The sequence below is a fragment of the Phaseolus vulgaris genome, chromosome 3, assembly GCF_051622355.1.
Source record: "Phaseolus vulgaris cultivar YP4 chromosome 3, ASM5162235v1, whole genome shotgun sequence".
Classification (NCBI taxonomy): Eukaryota; Viridiplantae; Streptophyta; class Magnoliopsida; order Fabales; family Fabaceae; genus Phaseolus; species Phaseolus vulgaris.
The window spans coordinates 2,504,015-2,517,632 of record NC_143500.1 but is presented as its reverse complement, the minus strand read 5'-3'; the positions used below and the strand labels follow the sequence as shown (position 1 = coordinate 2,517,632).

The window sequence follows — 13,618 nt, the reverse complement described above, 5'->3', positions numbered from 1 at the left end:
TTAAAAATTACAGAAACCCATTTTTGTTGCCCTTCCTTGAATGACTGTCCATTGTCATTTTGTAATACCTTATTTTTCTTTTTTTGCATGCTTTACTATATATTTCATTTGGTTCTAATTTCTCAATCAGTTTACTCCTATCTGTCAATTTAAAAGGAATCATCCATTTCCATTTCTATTTTTATTTATTCTTTTATGAAATTGAATACTAAATTCAATTTTCCTCGAAAGCAATAGTTTACTTTTTTAAAATACGTTTTAAATAATATGTTTTAAGAAAATATAAAAATTTTAAAAGGTCATTTTCCACTTCTAGTTTTTACATTAAATTTCAGGATGAATTTAAATCGGGTTGAAACATTCATACTAAATAAAAGTAAAAATTATTTAAAAAATTACAATAATATTCTCAACTTTAATTAGGCTGGTACAACTCGAAGGTTAAATAAGTTTTGTTTTTTTTCTGTTGGTTGTGTATTGTTTAATAAATAAAATAAATTATTGTTATGTGAGAATGATGTTTCCCCGTTTAAAGTTTTGTAAATACCGTGTGCAATGCACTGCTGCTGATTAACAAAAAACTGCAGAGAGCAATAATAAAATATAAGAATAATTATTATATAAAAAGAGCAGAAAGAGTTTTAAAAGATATAAAAGTGCAAGTGGATGCATCTTCCTGAATCATGATAATAATAATAATATTAATCGATAGAAAAGAGAAGACCAATGATATCAGTGGGAAGAAGACTAATAGTCACTCTTCACATCTCTCGCAGGATTCTCTCTTTTACTCTGTTCTTCATTCAACCAATGGATTCCTTTCATCTCTCTGCAGGTTTCAATCACTCTGAACTTAACTTCTGCTTTCATTTCAATTTCTAATCGATTCCTTTTCAATTAAAGCTGTAGATCATGTGTTTGTGTTTATGTTTCTGCAGTAACTTAACCTTTCACCGTCTCTTGTGCTGGAATAACTGTGCGTTCATTCTTAATCTCTGTGGAGGTATGAATCACTGTGAAGTTAACTTAATTCTAATCGATTCCTTTTCAATTGAAGTTGTAGATCATGTGTTTGTGTTTATGCTTGTGCAGTAACTTAACGTTTCAGCTTCTCTTGTACTCTCTCCTCGATTCAAGCAATGGAGTACTTTCATCTCTGTGGAGGTATGAATCAGTGTGAAGTTAACTTTTGCTTTGTTTTCAAATTCTAATAGATTCGTTTTCAATTGAAGCTGCAGATCACGTGTTTGTGTTTATGTCTGTGCAGTAACTTAACGTTTGAGTGTCTCTTGTACTGAAGTCATGGATCACCACTTCTTTCTCTCATCTCTCTCTACATATTAGTTAAAGCAGGTAACGTAAAAACCTTTCCTCTTTTTCCACTTCCAAATTAATCTCTTCTTATGGATCAAAACACAATATACTCTGTTTTTTTATGTGAGATCTGAGAAAATAATTTGGATTAGAAATACTACGAGATCTGTGAAAACTGGGAATATAAACAACTAGAGAGGTTGATTTGGAGAAACAAAATAGACAGAGAAAATTTATAATTTGTATTATAAATTAGATTTAAGAATTTGATTTTATTTTTTTGCTCTTGTTGATAAGAAGGAATGTTGCAGCCTAAAAAGTTGACTTGAGAAACAAAATAGAGGGAGAATAAATTAATGAAATAAAAAAAAGATGAGACTCAGAATAAATATAAAACAGTGTTAATTGAGAAAATAAAAAGAAAAGTAATTATATTTTTTTGAGATTATTTAATTTAAATAAAATAATTAAATTTTTTATTGTTATTATTCTTTATTATATCATTAATATTATTTTTTTGTCATTATTTATTTATTATCACTTTTTATTATTAGGGTTGATTAATTTACTATTTTTAATAATTTGTATCAGAACATATTTTTTATAACTCTTTTTTTGTCATTTTTTAATTAGATAATTTTATCTTTTAATAAATTAAATAAAATTTTATTTAGTAAATAATAAGTACATAGTTTCTCTACTAAAAATAATTATATGATACTTTTGCTTAAAACTAATTATCATATATATTTTAAATTATTTTTAGAAAGTTATTTCTTTTTTTCACTGAAAAGAAGGAATGTTGCGGCCTAAAAACTTGTATTGAGAAAAAAATAGAGGTGAATAAATTAATGAAATAAAAAAAAGATGAGACCTGGAATAAATATAAACCAGTGTTAATTGAGAAAATAAAAAGAGAAGAGATTGTTTTTTTAGATTATTTAGTTTATTAAATTTATACATCCAATCATGAATAATGAATGAGTGAGTAAAATACAATCATACTCCTTAATATTCTAAAAAATTATACTTATATTAACTGTTTTTAATAAAACTGAATTATACCTATATTAACTGTTTTTAATGAAATTGCATGTGTGATGTAACAAACAGTGATAATGTAACGTTTTCAAAACATTAGAAGTTTGTGTAGAATTTTAAAAGCACTCGAGTCTTGGTTTAAATTGAGAAGAGCTCATAAAGTACCAAGTCTAACTCATCTCAATGTAATTGAGTATATGCAATTAGCTAAAAAAATTCATTTATTTTAGACTTAATTAAATTTCAAGTAACCTTTTAGATACTTTTATTTTATTTTATTTTATTGAATATTTACAATTTTTTAGGAATTACCAACATTTGTTATTAACACATAAACCTTTAAAAGTAATCATTAAAGTTATTAGATTTATTTTTATTTCTATTGTGTGTACAATAATTGATTATATAAGGTATAAAACATGAAATCTAATTACTAAACATAACATCATAACCTTTACTATAAAAGTGATGTACTGGATAATGCAACAAATATCTTAAAATCTTTTGTTATCTAATACATTTAACACTATAAAATCATCAAATTGCAACTAATTTTAAAGACAAAAATAATTAGTTACTATTATATTATATTAGAGATTATTTTAGAAACTAAGAAAATTATTAGTATCTAAAGTAGTTTTTGTTATTAATAAAAATTTATAAAGTAGTTTTTAAATTTGTATCTAATCATTATCTACTAAAGTTTTAACTATTAATATTTTAGATTTTAAATTAGTTTCTAAAAGACTAATTCAGACCAATTAAAACTCTAAAATATTAGTAGCTAAAATCTTGGTAGCTAATTTAGATATCAATTTAAAAACTATTTTATAATTTTTTATTAATAATAAAAAGCACTTTATATACAAAAAGAAAATTAGTCTCTAAAATAGTATATAATTTAGTTAATATAGTGACTAATTATTTTTTGTCTTTAAATTTGATTACTATTTCATGAATTTTCTTGTAATGTAAATATAGTTATAAAACTCACTACAGAGTATTCAACTTCTCTTGTTTAGGTAAAAGAAAATTGCATTTGGTGGAACAAATTGATGGAGTGCCTCTTGGGTTTTGCATCTTCTGTTTCAAGAGATTTAGTGTGTGGAGCATTAAATCAATTACGTTATCCTTGTTGCTTTAACAATTTTCTAAAAAAGCTTGAAGAAGAAGAGGGCGATTTGATTGTAACGAGAGATAGTGTTCAAAAATTTGTTACAAATGCCAAGAAACAAACAAGAAAGACGAGTGAAGTTGTTGACAAATGGCTGCAAGATGCTATCAATGACGTAGACAATGTGAATCAGTTGTTGAAAGAGGCAAAAGCGAAAAGAATTTGCTGCTTTGGGCACTGTCCAAATTGGATTTGGCAATACCGTGTAGGAAAAAAGTTAGCAAATAAAAATGTGTACCTTGAAAAGTTCATCGCAGAGGGTAGAAAATATGTGCCATTTGACCGCATTGCTACACTTCCTTCAGGCACCCTTGATATTCTCTCAGAAAAATGCATGAATTTTGAGAGTAGACAATCTGCATATGAGAAACTACTAGAAGCAGTGAAAAATAATGATGTTGACATGATTGGATTGTATGGGATGGGGGGTTGTGGTAAAACCACCTTAGCAATGGAGGTTATGAAGTTAGTAGAAGCAGAACATTTTTTTGAAAAAGTTCTTTTTGTGCCTATTTCTAGTACAGTGGAAGTTCGAAGGATCCAAGAAAAAATTGCAAGTTCATTGCAGTATACATTTCCAGAAACTGAAGTAATGGAGAGGGCCCAACGATTGTGCTTGAGATTAAACCAAGAGAAAAAAATTCTTGTGATTCTAGATGATGTGTGGGAGAAGCTTGACTTTGGTGGCATTGGGATTCCCTCCTCTGAACATCATAAAGGCTGCAAGATTCTCATTACCACTAGATCAGAAGAAGTTTGTACTTCAATGGATTGTCAAAGAAAGATTTATTTGCCAATTTTAACGGATGAAGAAGCGTGGACTCTTTTCCAAAATAAAGCACTTATATTTGAAGACACCCCTGATACCTTAAAGAATCTGGGAAGATTAATTTCCAATGAATGTAAAGGATTGCCTGTTGCAATTGCAGCTGTAGCTAGTAGTTTGAAGGGAAAAGCGGAGACGATATGGAGTGTTGCATTGAATAAGTTGAGAAGTTCTAAGCCAATAAATATAGAAAGAGGTTTGATTGATCCCTACAAGTGCTTGCAGCTGAGCTATGATAATTTGGATAATAAAGAAGCTAAATCACTTTTCCTATTGTGTTCTGTGTTCCCTGAAGATTATGAAATTCCATTGGAAATTTTAACAAGATATGCTATAGGATTAGGTGTAGTTGGAGAAGCACACTCTTATGAGGAGGCAAGGAGTGAAGTGGTTGCAGCCAAAATTAAGCTCGTTAGTTCTTGTTTATTGTTGGATGAAAAGGATGAATATGTCAAAATGCATGACATAGTTCGCGATGTGGCCCACTTGATAGCAAAGAATGAGAATAAGATAATCAAGTGCGAAGAGGAAAAAGATGTGACTATTGAACAAAATTCAGTAAGATATCTATGGTGTGTGAAATTTCCAAATGATTTGGATTGTTCCAATCTTGAGTTTTTACTCTTAAAGACAAAATTGGAAGAATTGAATGGAATTTTCAAAAGAATGAGAATGCTCAAAGTTTTGATTCTAGTCAATGATAAAGATGGAATAACACCATTGTCAACAATGTCTTTAAAAACATTAACAAATCTTCGTTATCTAGATATTTCTTATTATGAATTGAGTGACTTCTCATTTGTAAGCAATATGAAGAAACTTCAAAGTCTTTCGTTGAATGGTTGTTCATTGTCTTCATTTGATGTTGCAATTACACAAGTAACAACCTTAAAATTGTTACACGTGTACAAATGTGAAATGAAAGGGAAAAATTTTGAAGTGATCAAAAGAACCCCACTACTGGAAGAGTTGTACATTGTCGATATCGAAGGAAAATGGACTGCTAACAGTGAAGACTATATTGAATTCTTTAACACATTTGGTGTCCCCCTAACACTGCAAAGGTATTCAATTGTATTAGGATCCGATAACTTTTATGATTATAGTTATTTTCAATATCGTCCCAGAACTCTATTGCTTAACCATTTTCAGATATCAAATGAGGTAATTAAGGGTTTGGCAAAAAAAGCAACAAATCTATTTGTAGCAAATATTCAGGTCGGCGCAAAAAATATCATCCCTGATATATTTCAAATTGAAGGAGGAGGTTTGGATGAGTTGAGTGAGTTTGAGATACGTAATTCTGAAGAGATAGAGTGTTTGATTGACACTAGTAACCAATCGAGTACGGTGGTAACTCACTTCTCCAAGTTGTATAATCTCAGAGTGGAAAAAATGAAAAATTTAAGAGCTTTATGGTATTGTTTTCAACCTATCAATGGGCCTTTTGAGAACTTAGAGAAGCTGAATTTAAGTGATTGTCCACAGTTGACATCTATCTTCACGTATATCGTTGCTCGAAGTTTGGTACAATTGAAAATATTAAAAATATCAAGATGTGATGAACTGAAGCATATATTAGCTGATGATGACAAAACAGAAAAAAGTCAAGGTGAATTCACCACTGAGCATCCTGTACAAATCTTCCAAAATCTTCAGGAAGTAAAGGTAAATAGTTGTAGAAAATTAAAACATATATTCTCGGCCAACATTGTAAGAGGCTTAACTCAATTGAAAATGCTCAAGATACAAGAATGTGACATGCTAGATCAAATAATTGGGAATATTGTTCCATCTGTAGACCAAAATAAAAAAGAAGAACTTGATGAAATCATTGAGGAAGGTAAGCATCCACATTTGTATAGCACTTCAATTCCATCAACAACAATTGTGAACAATAGCCCAGGTACATTTTTCTTTTTGCATTTCTAAATATGTTTAAGCATGTATTAGTAAGTCTACATGTTATTGCTTAGTTGAAGTTATTACAAGATACACGTAAACTGTTAATATCTTATTTAAATGAAAAATTTAAGCCTATATTAATTGTCCACTGTTTCATCCATATAATTATTTTCCATTTGTAAAGTTCAAACTACATTACTAATCTAGTTTTACATGAACCAACTACTTGTTCATACACTACCAGTGAAATTTGTCTCAATCAAAATTAAAGACAGTTTTCATTTTAAATTTATGTATAATTTACAATTATTTAAAGAAAATTGTTTTGTATGATTCTTTTCATATTATTAACCAATCATTTTATGCTTAGGATAGTGTTTTTAGTCCCTTGAAACCAATCTTTTTTAAATCAGTATCTTGCACACATAGCATATGTATATAACCAACTCTAATATGGTGAGCGATATTTTTCTTATTTATAAATACTTTACAGGATCTCTATCCAGCCTTGCAAGCCTTAGGATAAATGATTGTCCGAAGTTAGGTTCAATTTTTACAGCATCTACAGCTAAGACGTTGACTTCTTTGGAAGAATTGATCATAAAAAAGTGCAATAGTTTGAAGCATATCATAACTCATGAAAGGGTCAATCAAAATCAGAAGGAAAAAAATTTCGAGGATGACCATGACTTTCATATTGATATTTCAATCTTCCAAAGTTTGAAAAAGCTACGTATTTGTGGATGTGACTTATTGCAACGTATATTCCCTATCTCTTTTGTTGGAGGTATGATGAAAGAGGTAGTTGATTTGAAAGATTTTTCAAGACAAAATAATTTCAAAGAGAATTCTTGTCACCAACAACAAAATAATACTCAGATTGAGCTTCCTACTTTAGAAGTACTCGAACTTGATCATACCCTGGGTAGCACCGTTCTAGACAATTATCTTATAAGATGTCCATCTGTAGGAGAACTATCATTAGCTATTGGGAGATGTGTTGAGTTTTTTACTATAAATTGTTCAGCAAATGGTTCGAAAGCTAGACACGAAGATTATATTGCGATCAAGGTATGCTTATCAATCTCTTACTTTGTGTATTTACAAAAATTACTCTAAACATTTGAATTGCAGGATCATGCTTGTGCTAAAAATGGTTAATGGTTTTACCTGAATTCATCCCAGAGTTGCAATATGATTTTTAATATTTATGTATTGGATAAATTATTGGGAGTAGATTATGTGTGGGAAATTATTTTCTTTTCAACTTTAAGTCATTAAGCTAAAGAAAAAGCAATTATTTTCATAAAGAATCAAATAAATCTAAGCAATCAATGGTATTTCTTTAAATTTTAATTTACACGAATAATATTTGGAATGAAATGCATTAATAATTAAAGTTAAGACACTATTTAGTTTGGTTTAAGAAGTAACTTGGTGTATATATTGCAGATATTGAACTCAGATTTTGTTCCTCCAGTTGAAAGTGTTGAATATCTTTCAAAACAACCACAGGGTTTGACCTTGCTTATTATGCATAATATAAGAGATATTGAATTGAAAGGCTTTGATAAGGTAAAGTACCTTTTTAAATCGTCTATTGCTTCATCATTGATGTTGGAAAGCTTGACAATTAGGCAATGTGATGGACTTGAGCACATTATAGACATTGAAGATGAATATGGCAAAGAGAGTTTGAATGCCATCTTCCCAAACTTAAGATACCTCTCAGTAAGTGATTGTGGCCAATTGAAATATATGCTTGGCCAATATCCCGTAGCTAATCAGGATTGTGAGGAGATTCATATTCATTTCTCAGCATTGGAAATACTCTATCTTTATAATCTACCAAATTTTGTTAGCATTTGTGCTACCAACAATCTCACTATGACGTGGCCATCTTTGAAGGAGTTTTATTCTGATAGTTGTTTGACGGTTCCTACGGATTCAAGAGAGCATTTTAGCATAAGCAAAAAGGTAGCCTTGTCTTTATTTTATAATTATTAGTTGTTTGTTCCTTTTTGTTTTCTGTTTGTATTTTTTTACATTTCCTTTTAATGTCTTGCAGGATCCAAAAGGAATTCAGAACCATTTCTTCACTTTGCAATATGTATCCATAAGGAATTCTGAAGTAAAAGGTATTTTTTTTCTTAATGGACAAGGAATGATTGAGCAACAAGTGAATTTAAGGTTAAAGGATTTGTTGTTGGAAAATCTACCTCAAATGACTTATATTTGGGTGACTTCCAAGAATTCATTTAATCTCCAACATCTTACCACATTAGAAATAGTTGGATGTGAAAAATTGGAAGTAATCTTTCCTAAGCATGTTTTCAGATGCCTACCACAATTGAATCTTCTGAAAATAAGAAAATGCAAAGAATTAAAACAAATCATTGAAGATGATATGGAGGATAAAACAAATTCTAATCTTCTTTCTCCTCGGCCATGCTTCCCAAAACTAAAAGCATTGCATGTTGGACATTGCCACAAGCTCAAAAGATTTATCTCTGGATCTGCATCTAATGACTTTCCCAATCTTCTTCTTTTGATCATAAATGGAGCTTCTGAACTAGAAGAGCTTGTTGGATGTGGACAAGGAAAAAGTGAAGAGATAAGAAAGAGTAAAGTTGAGCTTCCAAGACTGAAACTTTTAATATTTATGCATCTTTCAAACTTTTGTCAAGAGACTGAATTGCCGAATATAAAGAATTGTGTTGTCTATGAATGTCCAAAACTCTCTTTAACTCCAACAACTACTCTTGGGGAGCTCAAGGAAAATTTTCCTTATAAAGGTAAATACTATATATAGTCTTCAATATAAACTGTTATTGGAAAGTTGTGAAACTCTTGAATTAATCTTAAGCTCTTACGACTAGAGAAAAAACGAGGTAACTTACCATCAAACTCTTTTATGAGCAAATGTTGGTGTTAACTCGTATAAACTCTCAAGTAAACTCTCAAGTAAAAAAGGAAGTTTACGAGTGTGAAATTAAATGTAATTTTTATCCAACACTGACAATTTTTTTGGACTACAATTATTTGAGGGGTTAGTTTCACATTAAGAACTTTTGTTTGAATCAATTTATATGAGTTTCATCTATTTAATTTAATTTGTCATGTTGTCGAAATATTAAATTATTGGATTAAGAGTATTATGTTATGCATGTTGATATCATTATATTTTTAATATTATTTTTTATATTTGGTAAACTCTTTAAAGTTTAGGTGATTTTGCTGCTAAATATTTTGAATCCGCACAGTCCACAATTAAACCTGTTAATCGTTCATAGAATATGATCACATTTGAAATCCCTCAATTTCACCTAAAAAAATATATTTACAAATTAACTTTTTAAATCAATTTTTACTTTTAATTGTAGTGATATAATGGTCCATCATGGAAAGTTAAGGTTGTATTTCATATTTTTTTTTATGTGTTTCACTGTCACGTGAATTCTCTAATATATATTTTTTTGTTACAGATTTGAGAAACACTAGGGTTTATAGATGGGAGATAGAAGTGATGATGAGCAATTTAGATGAAGATTCTGCTAGCAGTGAGTTCACTTCATTACATGTAAGAACCAACCAATCTATATGAATGTAAATACAATTTAACTTGAAGAAGAAGGAAGTATAGTCACAATCGTTTAAACTACTATCATACCACCACATGATGTATATTAAAAATAGTGGTTTTCAAACTTTTAGAGTCTCTCACTCCATCTTATTTTTTCTTTGTGATATACAGGAGATTGGGGAAGTAGGAAATGAGAACATTGAAGAGGGGTCTACAGCAGAGGGTGATAAGACAAAATCTTTGTCAACTGATGTTGAAGACATTAGCATTGGAAGTGGTGTTGCAATTCACATTCAGTCTGGTGACGTGGACATACTTGAACAAGATGATAAGATGAATGATGGCAAGGTAGGAATCATGCCAAGCCAAGAAATCCAAGTAGAAGAAGGGTTGAACCTATTGGACAAACAAGAGGAGATACATATTGTTTCTAACAACAATATTGACATTTCTCCAGGTTTTTTATTTCTTATTTTCTTGTTTCAATTCTATATTTTCATATCACTCTCTCAAACTTTTTATAGCTTCTGCAGATATTCGTACAAGATTGGGAATGTATAAACATTTTGTTGATCTAGATGATGCACAAATTGCTCTTTTGGTGGAGGCGATAACAACATATCCTCATCTTTGGAATGCTTGCGAGAAATTTAGTGATCGCTTTCAAGCTTGGAGGTTGAAAATTTTGGCAGATATATTGTTGTTCCTTCAGAAGGAAAGTGTTGATAATGTTACTCCTCAAAGAGAAAAAGAGTTTCATAAACTATGTGAAGAAGCTGTTGAGATTGGATTTGAGAGTTCATTGATAGATGAAATGCGTCAACATGTTTTGACGAGGGATCCTAAGCTGAGAGAGGACATTGCGGAGAGACAAATGGATGAGAATCCTAAGAGGTATGATCATTTAACTTCTTACTATGTAATGTAAAGAATGAATGAAATTAAGAGTCTTAAATGACTTTGTTAATGTCCAGATAAAATGTATCCTTCTTTTGTGAATTTGAAGTTGAATTTTCTCTTTCTATTTAAATATACATTCTAGTGGTATTTGTAATTCTTCCAAGATTCATACTATCAATTTCTATGTTTTCTTGGGATTCATAAAGTGAAAAATTTAAGTTTTTTACACAGGTTTAATAGTGTGGATATGGTATTAGATTCCCAGGTTGTTAAACAAGGTGATGAGTCTAATGAAAACTGTAAAAGAAGTTCTAGATGTGTGAAGACCCAGAATGTTAACAATAGCTTCGAAGAAAGTTCTAACTTGGTTGATAAAGAAGGTGAAATAGGTGTTGTTTCTATTGATCGCATTGCTGCGAGAAATGAAGAACCAGAGAAGGAATTTGTTGCTGAAGTTTCCACTCCAGAAATACCAAGAACAACAACATCATTAACAAACTCACAACCATCTGAAAGGCCAACTCCATCTTATTTGAATATTCCTCTACGTGAAACACTCTCAAATGTGAGCCTAAATATTTTTCCTACTGGATAAAATTGAAGTGCTAAGAGTATAGTGATTTTACACTAGTTCATTACTTTGTTTAGGCATTGGTGGACAAACAGCGGATTAGTGAACCGTGCTTGATGAACCGACAAAAGTCACTTGGAAAAATTGTAAGTAGCTCCAAAATTCCTCAGGTAAATGGCAAACAAAAATAACATCAAATATTTTAAATTAACATGCATGTGCACATGCCATTAATAACAACCCTGCTAGTAAATATCTTTCTTTTCTTATGCAGAGTATTGAGCGAGAAGCTGTAGAGAAAACCATAGAAAAGAACACCAGTATCACAACTTCATCGATTCATTCTGAATCCACTAGCTCACAGTTTGACCAAATATTTACTTCCCAAACTAAATCACATACACATGTAAGTTTATTTTATGCAATTCACATTTCCAACATATTTTGTCAGCATAAAAATGATGTTTTCATTTTGATTTATCATTTGCCGCGGGAGTGGAATTAAAAAACAAAAAGTATGGAATTTTAAGTTGGAATTTAAATTTAATGAATTTGTTATCATCACTCTAACAAATATGCTTGGATAAAAAATGGTTTAAGGAACTCAATGATTTGCAACTGTTATGGCTTGATGCTAACGTCTTTACTATTATATTTTCTTCTTATTCCTCCAAGAGTGAAATTAGGAGCAGTCGAACTGAGACACACACTGTTAAAGAAAGTGGAGGTCATCCTAAAATTATTCAAGACTCTGGGGCCAATGATATCATGAGTTTGTTTGCACCAGTTGTTGTGGGGAAAGAGAGTGAAGACAACATAGTTGGAAAGATCTTTGTTGAGTTGGAAAAGTATCTAAAGATGTCTTTGAAGGACATAGTTAGCTCTGAGACTAACAGTATTAACCTTTTGTCTGCTCTTAATTTCCTGTCTAACCTTCCTTTCAAAGATGTATCTCTATCAGATGGACTCAAAGATATTATAGGCACTATGCAGCAAGAGTTCCCAAGCATTGTATGCTCCTTTAAGCAAGGCTTTGCTACCACTGATAAGTTGGCAGAACTTGAAGCTCGTGGGAATGAGGTGGCCACTACTCTTGGTTCCAAAATTTTCGAGGCAAAGAATTTCTATGATGAAGCTCAACTGAAGGAAGTAGTTTTAAAGGAACAAATCATTAGGCTGAAGGAAGAAATAAAAGTTTGTGAGGATGCCTTATCCTCTCTGGAAGAGGAAAAAAATAAAAGGATTGCAGAAACTATTGGGTACAAAATGGAGCTTGAAAATGTGAGGAAAGACCAGTCTCAAATGGTGGAAGATGAAAGAAAAGTTCAACAAAAATTATTTGAGGTGACTTATAAATGGTCAGTTATGTGTAGTCAGTATGAATACAATCGCATGGTTGCTAGAAATTCCTCATGAGGGTTTTCATTGATCACTGTTATTAAGGACCAAATTGTTCATCACTTAAAAGGAAGATTTGCAACTACACAATATTGTTCAGTCTTTTGCTTGTTCTATTTTGTTCTATTTTGTTGTATGTTTGCTATGTTATTTATTGTTGTGTAAGAGATTGCTCTTGGTGAGACAAAATTACAAAAACCATTTCTTATGTTCCTTCCTTCAATGATGAGTGTAGCTTATATTTATTTTATGTATGCCTTAATCACTTCACCATGTTTTTGTGGATATGATTCCATCATGCATAATAATATTGAGTCCTATTAGTGTGTGACTACAAAGCATTTAAGGGATAAATTATGTTTGAGAGAAAAGGAAAAGGAGTTACATTGAGTGCTACATTAGCCCATTTCGCATTCCTCTTTCTTCTAATGCTGCAATCACTTATATTCCACATTCCACTATCTTAGCCATATGCAACCAAAAGTATCTTTATGCTCTACAATAATAAACCCAACAAAATTTGCTACATCATTTTGTAATACCTTATTTTTATTTTTATGCGTGTTTTACTATATATTTCATTTGGTTCTAATTTCCCAGTCAGTTTACTCCTCTCTGTCAATCTAAAAGGAACCATCCATTTCTATTTTTATTTATTCTTTTATGAAATTGAATAAAAATTCAATTTTCTTCGAAAGCAATAGTTTACTTTTTTAAAATACGTTTTAAATAATATGTTTTAAGAAAATATAAAAAATTTAAAAGGACATTTTCCACTTTTCGCTTTTGCATTAAATTTTAGGATGAACTTAAATCGGGTTGAAACATTCATACTAAATAAAAGTAAAATTTATTTAAAAAATTACAATAATCATTTTAACTTTAATTAGGCTGGTACAACTCGGA

General features: G+C 30.5%; 1 protein-coding gene across 7 annotated transcripts; it reads left to right on the top strand.

Moving 5' to 3' along the window:
• The first annotated feature begins 629 nt into the window (after positions 1 to 629).
• On the top strand, positions 630 to 12,935 carry LOC137806038 (uncharacterized). 7 transcript variants are annotated; one of them, XM_090300520.1, is made up of 15 exons: positions 630 to 835; positions 939 to 1,003; positions 1,093 to 1,164; positions 1,268 to 1,353; positions 3,378 to 6,261; positions 6,754 to 7,331; positions 7,713 to 8,237; positions 8,329 to 8,398; positions 9,746 to 9,840; positions 10,015 to 10,300; positions 10,368 to 10,737; positions 10,975 to 11,308; positions 11,392 to 11,484; positions 11,589 to 11,720; positions 11,990 to 12,935. In XM_090300520.1, exons 5-15 carry the CDS (start codon positions 3,411 to 3,413, stop codon positions 12,728 to 12,730), a joined length of 6,075 nt encoding a protein of 2,024 aa, XP_090156646.1. In that variant the 5' UTR covers positions 630 to 835; positions 939 to 1,003; positions 1,093 to 1,164; positions 1,268 to 1,353; positions 3,378 to 3,410; the 3' UTR covers positions 12,731 to 12,935. The 7 variants fall into 7 exon arrangements, with proteins under 7 accessions (XP_090156646.1, XP_068462044.2, XP_068462042.2 ...); XM_068605943.2 differs by having other exon boundaries at positions 8,329 to 9,055; positions 10,377 to 10,737; positions 11,392 to 11,460; XM_068605941.2 differs by having other exon boundaries at positions 8,329 to 9,055; positions 10,377 to 10,737.
• The last annotated feature ends 683 nt before the right edge of the window (positions 12,936 to 13,618 follow it).

Excerpts from the sequence above, each read along its gene's own strand:
- LOC137806038 (XM_068605939.2), top strand. The coding sequence starts at position 3,411 with ATGGAGTGCCTCTTGGGTTTTGCATCTTCTGTTTCAAGAGATTTAGTG. Across the intron at positions 9,841-10,014 it reads GTGAGTTCACTTCATTACAT|GAGATTGGGGAAGTAGGAAA; the intron begins GTAAGAACCAAC and ends TGTGATATACAG. Across the intron at positions 10,301-10,367 it reads CAATATTGACATTTCTCCAG|CTTCTGCAGATATTCGTACA; the intron begins GTTTTTTATTTC and ends AACTTTTTATAG.